Source organism: Mustela lutreola, chromosome 4 (assembly GCF_030435805.1).
Source record: "Mustela lutreola isolate mMusLut2 chromosome 4, mMusLut2.pri, whole genome shotgun sequence".
Lineage (NCBI taxonomy): Eukaryota > Metazoa > Chordata > Mammalia > Carnivora > Mustelidae > Mustela > Mustela lutreola.
The window spans coordinates 147,241,566-147,255,250 of NC_081293.1; the positions used below are offsets into that span (position 1 = coordinate 147,241,566).

At 35.7% G+C, this 13,685-nt stretch overlaps 1 protein-coding gene across 4 annotated transcripts in view; it reads right to left on the minus strand.

The window, feature by feature from the left end:
- Nucleotides 1-9,190, minus strand: part of TMEM196 (transmembrane protein 196) — a 51,220-nt gene extending 42,030 nt beyond the window's left edge. For 2 of the 4 annotated variants that reach the window (XM_059171314.1, XM_059171317.1), the window contains exon 1: nt 8,090-9,190. In XM_059171314.1, coding sequence (XP_059027297.1) covers nt 8,090-8,236 — 147 coding nt within the window. In that variant the 5' untranslated portion in view covers nt 8,237-9,190. Of the gene's footprint in view, nt 1-8,071 lie in introns of all 4 variants that reach the window. The other 2 variants (XM_059171313.1, XM_059171315.1) reach the window with 1 other exon arrangement.
- Between the last annotated feature and the right edge of the window lie 4,495 nt (nt 9,191-13,685).

Genomic DNA, 13,685 nt, shown 5'->3' on the forward strand with positions numbered 1-13,685 from the left:
CAAGTTTAGTTAGGAATCAAGGGCAGAAGAGTCTTACTCTTTTAGGACATTTAAAAAAACTGGTCACATTGCATTTCGACGAATTAGATCTTCACTCGCCAGTTATTATGTGAACGTATCTTTGCTTTAACAAGTCCCGTCTCCTCAATACTCCACAAATTCTCCATTTTATTATTCCTTCCATGACTTTACACATGTTAATAGCTCTGATTAGCACATCTTCTCTCCTCTGCCCACTGGAAAGCTGCCCAATCTCCAAGGGCTGGATAAAGATCTCCCTCCATATGGGAGTCAACCCTGGTCCCTCACGGATAACTCTCATCTTGAACTATGTTTACATATGTTGTTTTATCTTCCTGACTTGCTCTCATAATATTTAATGATCATTTGAGATGCATAATTTTGTTTTACTTTTTAAGGTTAAAGCCTAAGCTCTAAAGGTAGGAACAATTTAGTCTAATATTTCACACTCTTCGGGGATATGAAGGTTGTGCTTGTTGATCAGCTGACTATGCCATTCTCTTCTGGGAAACAGAGACAAACAGTGATAGGGATTTGTCTTTATGCCATTTTACCTGATTTATATATTCAGGGTGAAAGCAAATAATGAGGTCAGACCTCAGTGAATGAATTTTTCATGACAATTTTCCTTGTTCCACACAATGCAATAGAAAAAGTACAGATTTAAAATAAGACTGTCAGCTTTAAATACTAACTCAGCTGATTAAACAATAGTGGGTTCTAGGTAAATCCCTTTCCCTTCATAAATTTTATAAGATATTACATTCTTCATAGAGTTATTAAGGCTGGAAAAAATAATGTATATAAAAGCATCTGGAACACAGTTAACTAATAATAAATCACATCTTGTATTATTCCTATAGGAGAAATAGCTCAAGGCACTCTGTCTCCCACGGTGGTCTTCTTAACTGCTAATATTTTCTTTCGTCTTGACCACATAATTTTGTTCAGTATTTAATAATAGATCATGAACTAATAGAACTTATGATTTCTGATACTGATGCTAAAAACCATGAGCACTAATTAATGTTATAAGAACTATTGTTGAAATCTAGATATTTCATTGATGCATCTGTTAATAATACAACATGTAATAAACATTGCTTCAAAAGTACTTGGATAGTTTAAGCAAAACTTAGAAGTCTCCAAGATATTAAGTATCTTTATTAAAAGTATTAATTTGTATTTTTATTTTGACTAATGACAAGAGCTCCTATAGTTTAAATGTTTTCAAGGACTTTGTTTGTGCCATAAATAGTGGTTCCTATATCCCCACTTTTTGACTTGCCTAACTTAGATAATTATCTAATTTATCTCATTATTGAATATTTTTATGTGTCTTATAGCAGCAGCTGTTTCCCCATTCAGTTTTAAGCTGAATATTTTACATGACCTCTCAAGTGTAGATATTTTGGTGCATTTTTGTAGTTGCCAACATATATACATGAATTAAATCAAAAGCAAATGACACATACTTTGAGGAGTTAAAAAGATGAGTTAGAGTAGAGTTGATTGAGGGTGCTAGAGAAATGTTTAGAACCAGTACTAGTGTGGTCTAGGTCCCAGGCAGACATAGGACAACATGACAGTAGAGAGAAGAAGCAACAAATGCTCACTGAACACTCTATGCCAGGCTTGGTACTGAGAGTAACCCATGAAACTGGTACTTGTGTTTCTCTCCTGGACTTCATGAAGAAACATAAGTGATCCAGTACCACAGTTATATGGAGTGAGATATATGAATCCAATCTGTCATTCAATTTGAATAAAGTATATATAGATTAGATCTACATTCATGAGAAGAACTACATAGTATCCTATATCACAGAAGAAAGCAGTCAGACAATTTCCTCTCTTTCTCTCTCCTAGAAATATGCTGAATGAGGGTCTATCATACATTTATTCTGGAATTGTCCACTTGGCATGTTGAAATAAACATCTATCTGCAGAGTGACCACCTGGTAATTTTACTAAATTACCAAAACAGTAAAGTCAAATATATTTGAAGACTCTGACCTTAGTTATTCATACATCAAAATGACATTTAAATGAATAAGATTACATAAAGATATATATAGTACAGTAGTAGAATGAAGTTTTGTTGAATTCACAAGTAAATGATCCAATATCATTTGGACATAAAATTATTGGGGTTTTCTCCCCTTCAGTGGGTGTATACACACATATTCACCAAACTCTATTCTAGTTTTTGTGGGATTTTGAAGACAAGCATTTCCGTTTGGATAGCTGGGCTATGCTTCCCATCTAACCACAGAATTAAATATTATCTGAGGGCTAAGTGAATATACAAAAAGTTAAATTTCTTGGCCATATTTGAAACACACATTGGATGATGTGTGTTTAAATATTGATAATATTTAAAAGCCAACGTGAGTATTTTAGGAAAATCATACAAATAAAGGGATGTGACTCTTCAGATCATGTTTCTATCAAGCAATTTGTCAACAACTGGGTGACCAAGCAATTATTATCAGTTATTCCCTAATAGTTCTATGCCAAAGTCTTCAAGATCAGTTATACCCTTGAATACCAGCCAAAATCCTGAGACAGAATTTGTCATAGGCTCTAGACAGAAATTCAAACACATGTCACTTATATGTGGATGAAATACAGACTAAAACAAAACCACATCTTATCAGATAATGGCAGAAGTGACCATTTTTCTTCTTTTATAGCATTACCAATCGATATCAGATATAGACATTTTACATGTATTTCTTTGGCACACAATATAGTTTCTTGAATAATAACTACACTTCCTAGTAGTTTGGCTTGTCTAACTGATTTAATTGCCAAGTATTTAATAGCCTTAACCCCAGTAGATAAAAGTGGCACTGAAGAATAACAGTATGAATCAGATAAGGAAGATTCTTTATCTGGGGTCTACAGAGTCCACAAATGGGCTTTAATATAACCAAGAATTTAAAATTGATCTGTATGTTCAAATGATACTATTTCTATGTGGGGAAGTATCTGTGCAATTACACACTAAATTTATAATGGTGACTAATTTTGATGAGGTGGTAGAGAACTTTAGTTTTGATTCTTTTTAGTTTTGATTCTTTTTACCCTTTGAAATGAGTATTTGTGCATGAATAGCATATGACTAAAACTAACTCCAAAATTGGTTATAAATGTATATTTGTAATATTTTATGAAGATGGGGCAATGATTTCATCTCATGCTAGGAAATATGAACCTTTTATGTTATATATTTTGAATCTGGAAAAAAGTGATATACCATCTGGTTAGAGACATATTAACTTCAAATTTTATATATTTGAAGTAATGTCAAATGTTTGAGAGGTTTCTTTGACCTTGTTGTGTATGTTATTCCTTAAATGAGTTGGACTAGATTTACTCATTAAAATGAATACTTTGAGGCAGCTCTCATTTATGTATAACACCTCTCTTATATTGCTATAGTATGGATCAGAATGTACAGTAGATGGATTTCAACACAAACCTACAAATGGCTGGGTTGTTGCCATGGTGAACCAGGAATCCACATAACAGGTGGTCTTGATTATGCTATAAATTTCACTTACCTAAAGTATCAGATTTCTTAAGTGGAGAAAGCTATAATATACAAATAAAGTATTGTCTAGAAAAATAAGCAATAAAAATCATTCAAACTTTATATGATTTAGGTATTTTTTTGATTATTATTTAAGAAGACCATGTTTATATGTGGGGTAAACTAGGCTTAGAAAAGTTCCTTTGATGGGGCGCCTAGGTGGCTCAGTGGGTTAAAGCCTCTGCCTTCAGTTCAGGTCATGATCACAGGGTTCTGGGATCAAGCCCCGCATCAGGCTCTCTGCTCCATGGGGAGTCTGCTTCCTCCTCTCTCTGTCAGCCTCTCTGCCTATTTGTGATCTCTGTCTGTAAAATAAATAAACAAAATCTTAAAAAAAAAAAGAAAGAAAGAAAGAAAAGAAAGGTTCCTCTGAGGGGTACCTGGGCGGCTCAGTCGGTTAAGTGTCTGCCTTCAGCTCAGGTCATGATCTCAGAGTCCTGGGATCGAGTTCTGCATTGGGCAACTTGCTCATCAAGGAGCCCGTTTCTCCCTCTGCCTGTTGCTTCCCCTGCTTGTGCTCTCTCTCTCTCTGACAAGTAAATAAATAAAATCTTTAAGAGAACACTTCCTTTTAACACATTTAATTTATAGAATAATTATTAGATATAGATGGATGGAATTTGGGATGGTAGATATCAAATACAACTTAGCACCAGATGTTGTTCTGGACACAACAATCTGAATCTCTATATTTCTAAGTGTCAATCTAGAACAACAAAAAGAATCTATCCTCTTGGAACCATTAATCTGTGTACCACTAACTATAGTCCATTTCCATGAGAGATGATGCACTGGAGACAGAGAAAAGTGACTATTGCATAGTAACTTGGAAACAGCCCTGTCTGTTTAACTCTGTCAATAAATCTTACACATCAATTATATTTTACATGACTGTCTTTTCCAAAGCAGTTGACCCAATGGTTCCCTCATTGTTATCTGAAAGTATTTTCTTCCTTTAGGCTTCCAACAGGTGACTCTATTAGCTATAACAAGTGACTAAGAAGAAGCTAAAACCCTGTAAGGCATTCACGGCTTTCTTTCTCTATAAAATTTCAGTGAAATAATTTTTTTTTTCCTAATTGTCCACACCTTTAACTGATCACAGGGAGCACCCTTGCCTGACTATGAAATAGTGACTGGAAATATAAGCACCCATCCCATGGATTTTTAAGCTCTTTATTTTATTTTACTATTTTATTTTTAAGCCACATTTAAAAAAATGTGTGTATTTGGGTTCAAAGATCAAAATAGTTGCCTGAATTCTTAGTGCACTTGACCTAGATAGAAAGCTTATGATGTCAGAATACATACATAAAAAGTAATACCTTCATAGTACACTTTTATTTGACTTCAAAAATTTAATTCAAAGATCTTATAATAATGGCAATAATGTGCTGAAAAACACTTCATGACACCAATCAAAACACACTGATTATAGACTGTGGTTATCATGACAGGTTAATTATTATAGAATCCCATCTAGTGTTCATAGATAATACAGATTTTTAAATTCTTAAAATACCAAAGAGATCAATAATGTTGATCTAGTTTTCCTTTGCATTTCCTTGAATGTTTCTGGGAAGTGAGAACTGGCATAATTATTATTATTATTATTATTATTATTAAAAGGCTGAGGAAATAAATCTGTTGCCTCCAACTGGCACATAGCCTCTTGTGGTCTGTCCCCAACCATTCCTTCCATTTTATCTTCCCCTCACACATACGCACCAGAAAAATAGAGGAGCCTATTCCATCTGGAATATAACCCATACCATCCCAGTTCATGCCTTCATCCAGGCTACCTGAAAGGCTCTCATTTCTCATGCCCTTCACTGTCAGTCTGAGCAGCCAGTATTAGTGGCTTGCATTCATTCAATGCTTACTACGCACAATGCATTTACTAAGAGCATTATTTCATTTGTGCCTTTAACCACCCTATTTTACAGAATATGAGAAACTTTGGTAGTCATCCAGATAGTAAATGACAGATCTGGGATCTGCACCCAGGTAGACTTCAGATTTCACCTGTGATGCATTAACACTGTGATACATAAATTACAAGTCCCAGTAAACTGTCAAGGTCTAGAGAAAACAATTGCTCTCCCATGGATATTTCACTGACTTCCCCAACTTCTCTCCACTATATCTGCCCCTGTATCTCTCTGAGTCAAACCTTAATTTCTCACCACTGATAAAGTTAGTGATGCACGCCTCTCATTTCCTCCACTAGGTATTTTGATTCATCTTAATAGTCTTTGTGTCAAAGAGTAAATGTGCAATGGTAAGCCCTTTACTGATATGGTTAAGTGAATTCATCATTGACAGATATGAGATAATTCAGACTATATCAAAAATGACCTCTGAAAAACAATTTAAAAAAATCAATTTAGCACATCTATAATGTAATAAGTAATGATCAAGACTGAGTATTTCTTCACAAATTTGATTTTTTAACTTAAGTTTATAAGAATGATCAAGAAGTGATCCATTTGGGCATCCCAGTTTCAAAATTCATTCATTCAATTATATACGTTTAAAAAATTTTTTTAAACAGAATTCAAAACATTGTTCAAGGATCCTAGGGGAATTTTGGTTACTCTAAAGAACCAGTTGAAAATGGAACTAATTCTTCATGGTAATGACTATATATACAGTCATTATCACGACTTGCTTTTATTTGCTTTTTATTGAGCTGATTCAAAAATTTATTTTTTACTTGTTTTTTATTGAGCTGATTCAAAAATTAATTTTTTACTTGCTTTTTATGGAGCTGATTCAAAAATTAATTTTTTTTGTACAAATACATATGTTGACTCATTTTGATAATGGTAAATTCTCTGGGAAGAAAAAAAATAATTGTTTTTCTTAAATATGCCAAGCAAATATAACCACTTTTTTAATTCTTGGAGATAAAATGGATACTTTAATACCATTTACAGACAACCTTCGTTTATTCACCCAATTTCTCACATTTAAGAGGGGAAGTGATTTGAAGAGTTATTTGTGTCTCCTCTCTTGCAAGCCATCAAAAGGTCACTTTTTCTCACCTTTGTTTTAAATTTTGATATTATATTTTAATTTGACAATTGTCTCACAGAAGTTTTGAAGTCTATTTCTGTTTAAATAATAATAACCATAAGATATAGAATGACCAAATTTAAGGTTTGCCTTTTAGCCTTTCATATTTAAAGTGTATATTGATAAAAATTACATAATAAAGAAAAGGGCAATTATTTGCAGGTTATAGTAACTTACTGAATTCAGAACAAGGATTCTTAGGGAAAAACTCAGTGTTAAAAATGAGTACCACCTTTACTTTTCCTTTTAACTTTTGCAATTTAAAAACATTTGCCTCATTTTGAAAAATTAAAATAAAAAAAAACTATTTTTCCACAGCACAATTGTACCGGTTTTTTAAATGCTAGAACTTCCTTCAGGAATGAATTACTTCAAAAGGATTTTCTTAAACTTAGTCATTTTTCCCTCTCAGTGACTCAAAGCACAAATAACCAAACCATGATTGTTAATTACACCTATTGATCATCGGTGACAGAAAGCATCCTATTAAATTATCTTGGAAACTGAAAACAAGCTAGAAACCAAGAAACCAGCTATAGAACTTAAAGGAGAAGAAAAAATTATTTTCACTATTAGGCCCACACTAGGAATAATACAGTTATTTTATTTATTGTTGGTGGAAGAATTGGGTCTCTGAGTCTTTCCTGGAGATTCCCCCAAAGCAAACAAGAAGGTCATTGGGTCTGACACCTGACCTAGAGGAAATTAATGACCTTTTCTCTGAGCATTAGGTACTCTTTAAGCTGAGTTATTTTCCAATTAGAATGTTGTTACATATCATAGCATTCATTGTTCAACTTACTGCCTAGAAGTTACAAAAGAGTTTTTAGATGTGAAGTATCAGAAAGCTAGCAAAGAGAGATTAAGAGCAATGTTTTCTGGGATAAAATACTCCTTTTACACTCACACATTTTTGTTCTATCAGTGTTGCCTTTAGTGTACCTTGGACACTGTTGCCCAGAAATAAATGCATAAATCTACCCTTGCTTGTTTCTGATACAAGAAAATGATGTAACACGTTCATTTTGGTTATTCCTTGTAAAAGAAACAGGCTAAGTGAGTCTGCCCTTGACAGGTGTGACTCCCTAATCAGCACCACTAGGCAGCCTTATGCAGCTTCAGCTAGTGGAAACTCCCATCCCCCGCCCCCAACTTTAAACAAAGCCATTTAATTTGGTCTTAAGCCAAGGTAAGAGAAAAAAATACCAATTAGTAAATAAAAGGACAACATAAAGAGGCAGAGTCTGCCAACAAGAACCCACATGCAAGCCAGAGGAGATTTATGATTTTCTTCCCCAGGGAGGGAGTGACTAACGCACGCACACTGACCATCACCGTAAAGAGGTAAAGAGAGAGTGAAATGGCTCAACGTACACACACCCCGCTCCATACCGGGGACGAGTCTCCGAGCTGCGGCTTGTGCTCTCGGAGGGCCAGGCTGAAGCTGACCGCCCCCACGGCCACGCTGGATACCCCCAGCCCTATCTCCAGCACAGAGAGCACCAAGAGGCTCCCAATAATCTGGCCGCTGGTGCACATCCTTCCTCGGTCATCATTCCTTCCAGATCAGAGAGGGAAACCAACCATCCACCTTCTTCCTTCCACTATCCTCCTTACCCCTTCCGCCCCCTACCAGACCCCAAAACTTTTCTTTCTTCACCAGCGAAGCATTATCCACAAGGACTAGATTTCCAGAACCGGAGACCCTCTTCCCGGACTGGGCCAGAGCAAAAAAGAGTCGTTCCACCCCCTGGCACGTTCAGGTAGGAATCGTAGAATTTTCCTGGGTTTGGAGGTCGGAGTCCAGGAGAAGAGAATGCACCGATAGAAGGGCTTTCAAGAGGCAGCCAGAAACCTGGAGGAGCCAGGAGCCAGGAGCCCCGCTCGCGAGGCGCTGTCCAGAGTTCTGCCGCTTCCCAAGTCTCCGCAGGAAACCTGCTCCCTTCTAACCTCCCAGACCCCTCAGGCTCCCCTTTCTTTCCTGGCGGAGGAGATGAACCTTGCTTCCCGGAGATCCAAAGCGGAACTGCTCAGAGCTTCTCTCTCTCCCCCTCTCTCTCTCCCGCTCTCTCCTCCTCGTCTCCTCTCCTTTGTTTTCGTGGTAATACAAAGTGCTTCTGCGAGTCCTTCGGTCCCCAGGCTGAGCGGGCGGATATATTCAGTACCACGCTCCTCGCTGTTGCTGTGTCGCCAGAAAAAGCGACCTTGTCTGATGGCCTTTTCCCGTCTGGGTTTCTTCTCCCTCGTCGTCGTCCTCTTCCTCCCTCTCTCTCTTAGTCCTATTCTCTTTCATTTCAGTGACCTCATTGGGATTTGAGAGGTTGATGGAGGCAGGAAAAGCTGATGTGGGTCTACTCTTGGCTGGCTCCTGAGCAGCCCCGCCTCGGGACCCTGACCACAGTGATCCAAAGGATCCCTACCTCTTCATCTCCCCTACTCGCGCCCTTACGGGGCTTTTATCCAGATAGAAGGGGAGGGATGCCTACGTCAACGTGGGGCTCATTCTGTGTGAAACTTTCTTCTGCGTGCACACGGGGTAGGGTGGGGGCGCCCTGGGCAAAGAAAGGCAGAAAGAGCAGTGAGGTGGAGAAAGGCCAGACTCCTAAATTCCCTAGGACTCCTAAGGACTCTCACCCAGGAACGTCTCTTTCTAAAGAGCGAGACTCAAGCCTGTTCCTAAGGAGCGCCTACTCTCCGTTGTCACGACCTGTCCCTTGTGTGTCAGTGGCAGAATGGTGTGGAGACGCAACTGGAGGGACAGTCTTCTGTGGGGATATTGGTCGCTGTGCCTCTCCAACCGGCAGACCCTTACTCTTACCCAGCAGCAATGCTCCACGTTTGGGATACTTTATCAGACTGAGCACAACTGGGACCCTGTGTTTTTGAATTCAAGAAATGTATACATTTAGGTATTTCATTGGAAAGGGCATTATTAAAAACAAAAATCTGGCTCATTGAACAACTGACAGTCATTCAGAATCATTAGGGCAGGAGCCAACACTAGCTTGGGTGTTTTGTGTTGTAGTCTGATGCATATGGGACTCCAGAAGTCTAGGAATTGCTGAAAAATCGCAAGGTAGTTCATCAGGGAGACTCAGGAAGCAGGGAGATGAGAAGGTGTTTTGGGGGTATGAGCCATCCTTCTCAAAAACTGGGTTTCACAGTTGGAGATAAATTGAAGGAAAATAGAAGAAAGGATGGTTGAGTTAAGAAACATTTTACAAAACCAGGACATCTTTACCTCTGAATACATGCAAACTAGTGGAATGCAGACATCTCTCTGATTAGAAGTTTCTTTTTTTAAAGCCTCAATGCTGAGATCACTAAAGCTGAGTGATATACAATCTATACAGCATAAGTGCCAATTTCAGCTTTCTTAAAATTTGGTTCAGGGTTTGTTTAATAGTTTAAATTCAATTCTATACTATAATATACTTTCTTTATATTTATACTCTACATTTTAAAAAACTTGAGTTCTCTCTTCTCTTAAAAATATAAAAGCAGGAAGAATTATAACTTATTAGGCCTTAAAGAGTCTTCAGGTTTTGTGAAATTTGGGGAACTTAAACATTTATGCTAATTAATGAATTCATTTTCCATATCTTGAAAACTCAGTCTGCCAGACAGCCAATTGTTAGAATCCTTCAAATATTTTTTGGGTTTTAATGAAGTACAATTGATATTATTTAAATCTTGTAGAAGTCATCGAAATGGTCCAATTTATATGTAGAAATAATGAAGTATCTAGGTTGCCTAATTTTGGTCTGCCTTTAGTTATATCTTTTCCTTTTTTATTTTTTTTCAAATTCTTCACCATTTGAAAGAGAATAACAAGCTACAGTAATTACTAAAACAGATTGGTTAATGCAGACATTTGGGAGGAGTGTAACTTATAGGAAGGGAAATTAATTTTATAGGAAACATACAGGTAGTGTTAACAATAGGTGGATTTCAAAGAGAGAAAGAAATGAGTAAGTCACATATTATGTTTGAATATCCCTGAATGTGATGGCTAGAAATATGTTTACTTAAATACCCCAAAGCCTAGTTATATGCCTGAATATAACTAACCTTGAGTGATCCTGGGTCATTAATGCAAAGCCCAAACCATATGAAAATCAAAAACATATGGAAAAAACTATAGCCATCTTCACTTACCAATACTTACAAGTGAGTCACACTTAAACAGAAACATTTCTAGGAATAAAATGAAAAATAATAATTATCCATAGGAAGTTATGTTTTGTGTTTAAAAACATGGGATCGATATTATTAGTCTTTTAAGAGAATATTACCTGTTCTGGGGGAAAAAGTCTATTTTGCATACCTTTTTAAATGATATAAAAGTAAACAAAAGGAACACTAAAATTTACTCATAATCATGCAAAACTATTTGTTAGAGAAAGAATTATAGGATAAAACAGCAAATCGAATTAAGACTAAATAAATATATGCATAAATAGGGTACATTGTTATGCAAATACCAAGGGCTCTACAATAAAAACGTTTCATTTTTTTTTTAATGTCATGTTACACCATAAGAGTTATTCATGAGATCCAGCGATACAAGGCTCAATACTTGCACATTTTTAATAAAAGCCATAGTTTGAAATATCTCAAGTTTGCCACCTGCTGGCTTGTTTATGATACAGTGAACATGAATGTGTAGGCAACTTAAAATAATTCTTATTAAACTTATTAGCTAATCAGAAAAAAAATCCTTCATAATCACCCTCTTTAAGGACCTACGTTCTGCCAATAAGTATTTAAGAGTTCTGAGAAACTCGTGCCTTCATCTTCCCAAATAAGACCTATTGAAATTTTAATATATGGGTAACAGAAATTATAAGAGTTGGTAAAAAAAATACCACCTGTCTTAATATAATGAATCAAGTAGATGAAATAAGCAACTCAATCACTAATACAGATTTAGTAACTGAAAGGTCAAAATTTTAAACTGATCAGCTTTGGAATCTGATTTAAATTGTTCAAGCTTTTATAAACTAAATTTATATGGTGACCCAAGCACTAGACTGAATGACTAATGAAGTCTAAAGATTAAGGAAAAGAGAAAACAAAACACAAAATCATTACAAACAATTTAGCAGTTTTTAAGTGTTACAAGTCTGTATCTTAATACTCTAGAGTCAATGTTGTTAGAAATGATTGTATCTAAAGACTTAGGACTTGATATAGAGACTGCTAAAAAGGGGGAAAAGAAAACAATATTTTGAAGATACTTTTTCTTATTCAAATATTAGGAAGCAGAGATAATTAAAGGTGATTTTGTCTTTTCTTTTCTATTACCTACTAAGATCGTAGATCTTAGAAGTCATTATCTAATAGTATTGTCAGTGCTTACAAAAATTAGAGAAAGCACAGTAGTACTTAGTACTATAACACAATTTTTCATTTATGTCTGAAATATTCTTTGATTACTAACAACTGTTATCATGAAAAATCCCCCAAATGGTGTATTTCACAGTATTTCTACTCTTAATAAAGTATGGGTGGGTATTTCTACTCCTGGCCATTACAGGGTAAATGGATTGGACTACTTCCCTACTATATACAATGTATTCAAATAAACTTCAGATACTGTATGACAAGCAGTACAGCACTGTAATCTCCAGGAATGGAGAAATAAGCAAGGTTTTCTGTTCTGGTCTTTCTATGAGAAAAGGAGTACCAAGCAGAACATGGTGGTCTTACTGAATTTCTGGGGCATATAGCAGAGTTTCTGGAGGCTATTTCCAGGACAAAGTATTAGAAAGGAGGGTATTTCATGGAGAAATAGATCTCCATAGGGATCACTTGAGTCCGCTGTTAAATTCTTAGCCACACAGTCACGGGATACAACTCCATAAGCCCTCAAGCAGAATGATTAGAGAACTAAAATCTGAAGCTTACAAGATGTCACAGAACATTGAGATTTATAGCAGCCAACAAGACTCTTCGTTAAACACTCAGGCTTCAGTGGAACTCAGGTGGGGCACACATAGGTAATAGGGCTAACCTACACCTGGAGTAAAGGCAACTCTATATCTGACCTGAAAATACTTCAAAACAGGCCTCTAAAGTATCGGTCTATTCTGTAAGTAACTTAATAAAGTTTAACACATCATAAAGAAAATGATAAACCATCACTCAACAGTGTAAGAGTCAGAGTATACACCATCCAGTTATCTGAAATACAAAAAAAGTTGGAAAATGTGATCAATAACTGAGATATCAGAGATGATAAAATTAGATAACACTTTAAAATCTCTATTATAAATATTAGAAATATGTTCAGAAATGAAGAGGAAAACATTAATGTGATACTATATAAATTGAAGATATAACAACAAAGTACAGCTTCTACAGATGAAAAACTATATCTGAAATTTTAAAAAAGTACATTTGAAAGTAATAGCAGACTAGACACTAAAGAAGAAAATATCAGTGAACATTAAGATACAACAACAGAAATTAGAATTACAGCCAAAAAAAACCCCAAACAAAAAACCCAAACCCACAATATAAATTAATCACCGAAAAACTAAAAATGAAAGAGAGAGAGAGAGAGACTCATTAACATGTAGGGGAATACAAGAAGTGAGGCACAGATGTAATATAAATTCTAGAAGAAGAGGCAAGCAAAAATACTTGAAGTAATACTGGCTTATTATTTTCCAAATGTGGTGAAAACTACACACTCACATATCCAAGAAGTTTAATAAACCACAAGTAGGATAACACAACATGGCAAATTACAATCAAATTGCTGGAAATCAGTGATAAGGATTAACAATTAGAAGCAGTCAGAGGAAAAAGGACAAATATGTACAGAGGAAAAGATGCAGGAATTCCAGACTTCTCATCTAAAATTATTCAATCCAGAGGACAAAAGAATGACATTTTAAAGTACTGAAATTTAAAAACAAAAAATCCTCTATTAACCCAGAATTTTATGCACAGAAAAATGCTTTAAAAATGAAAGGAAAAC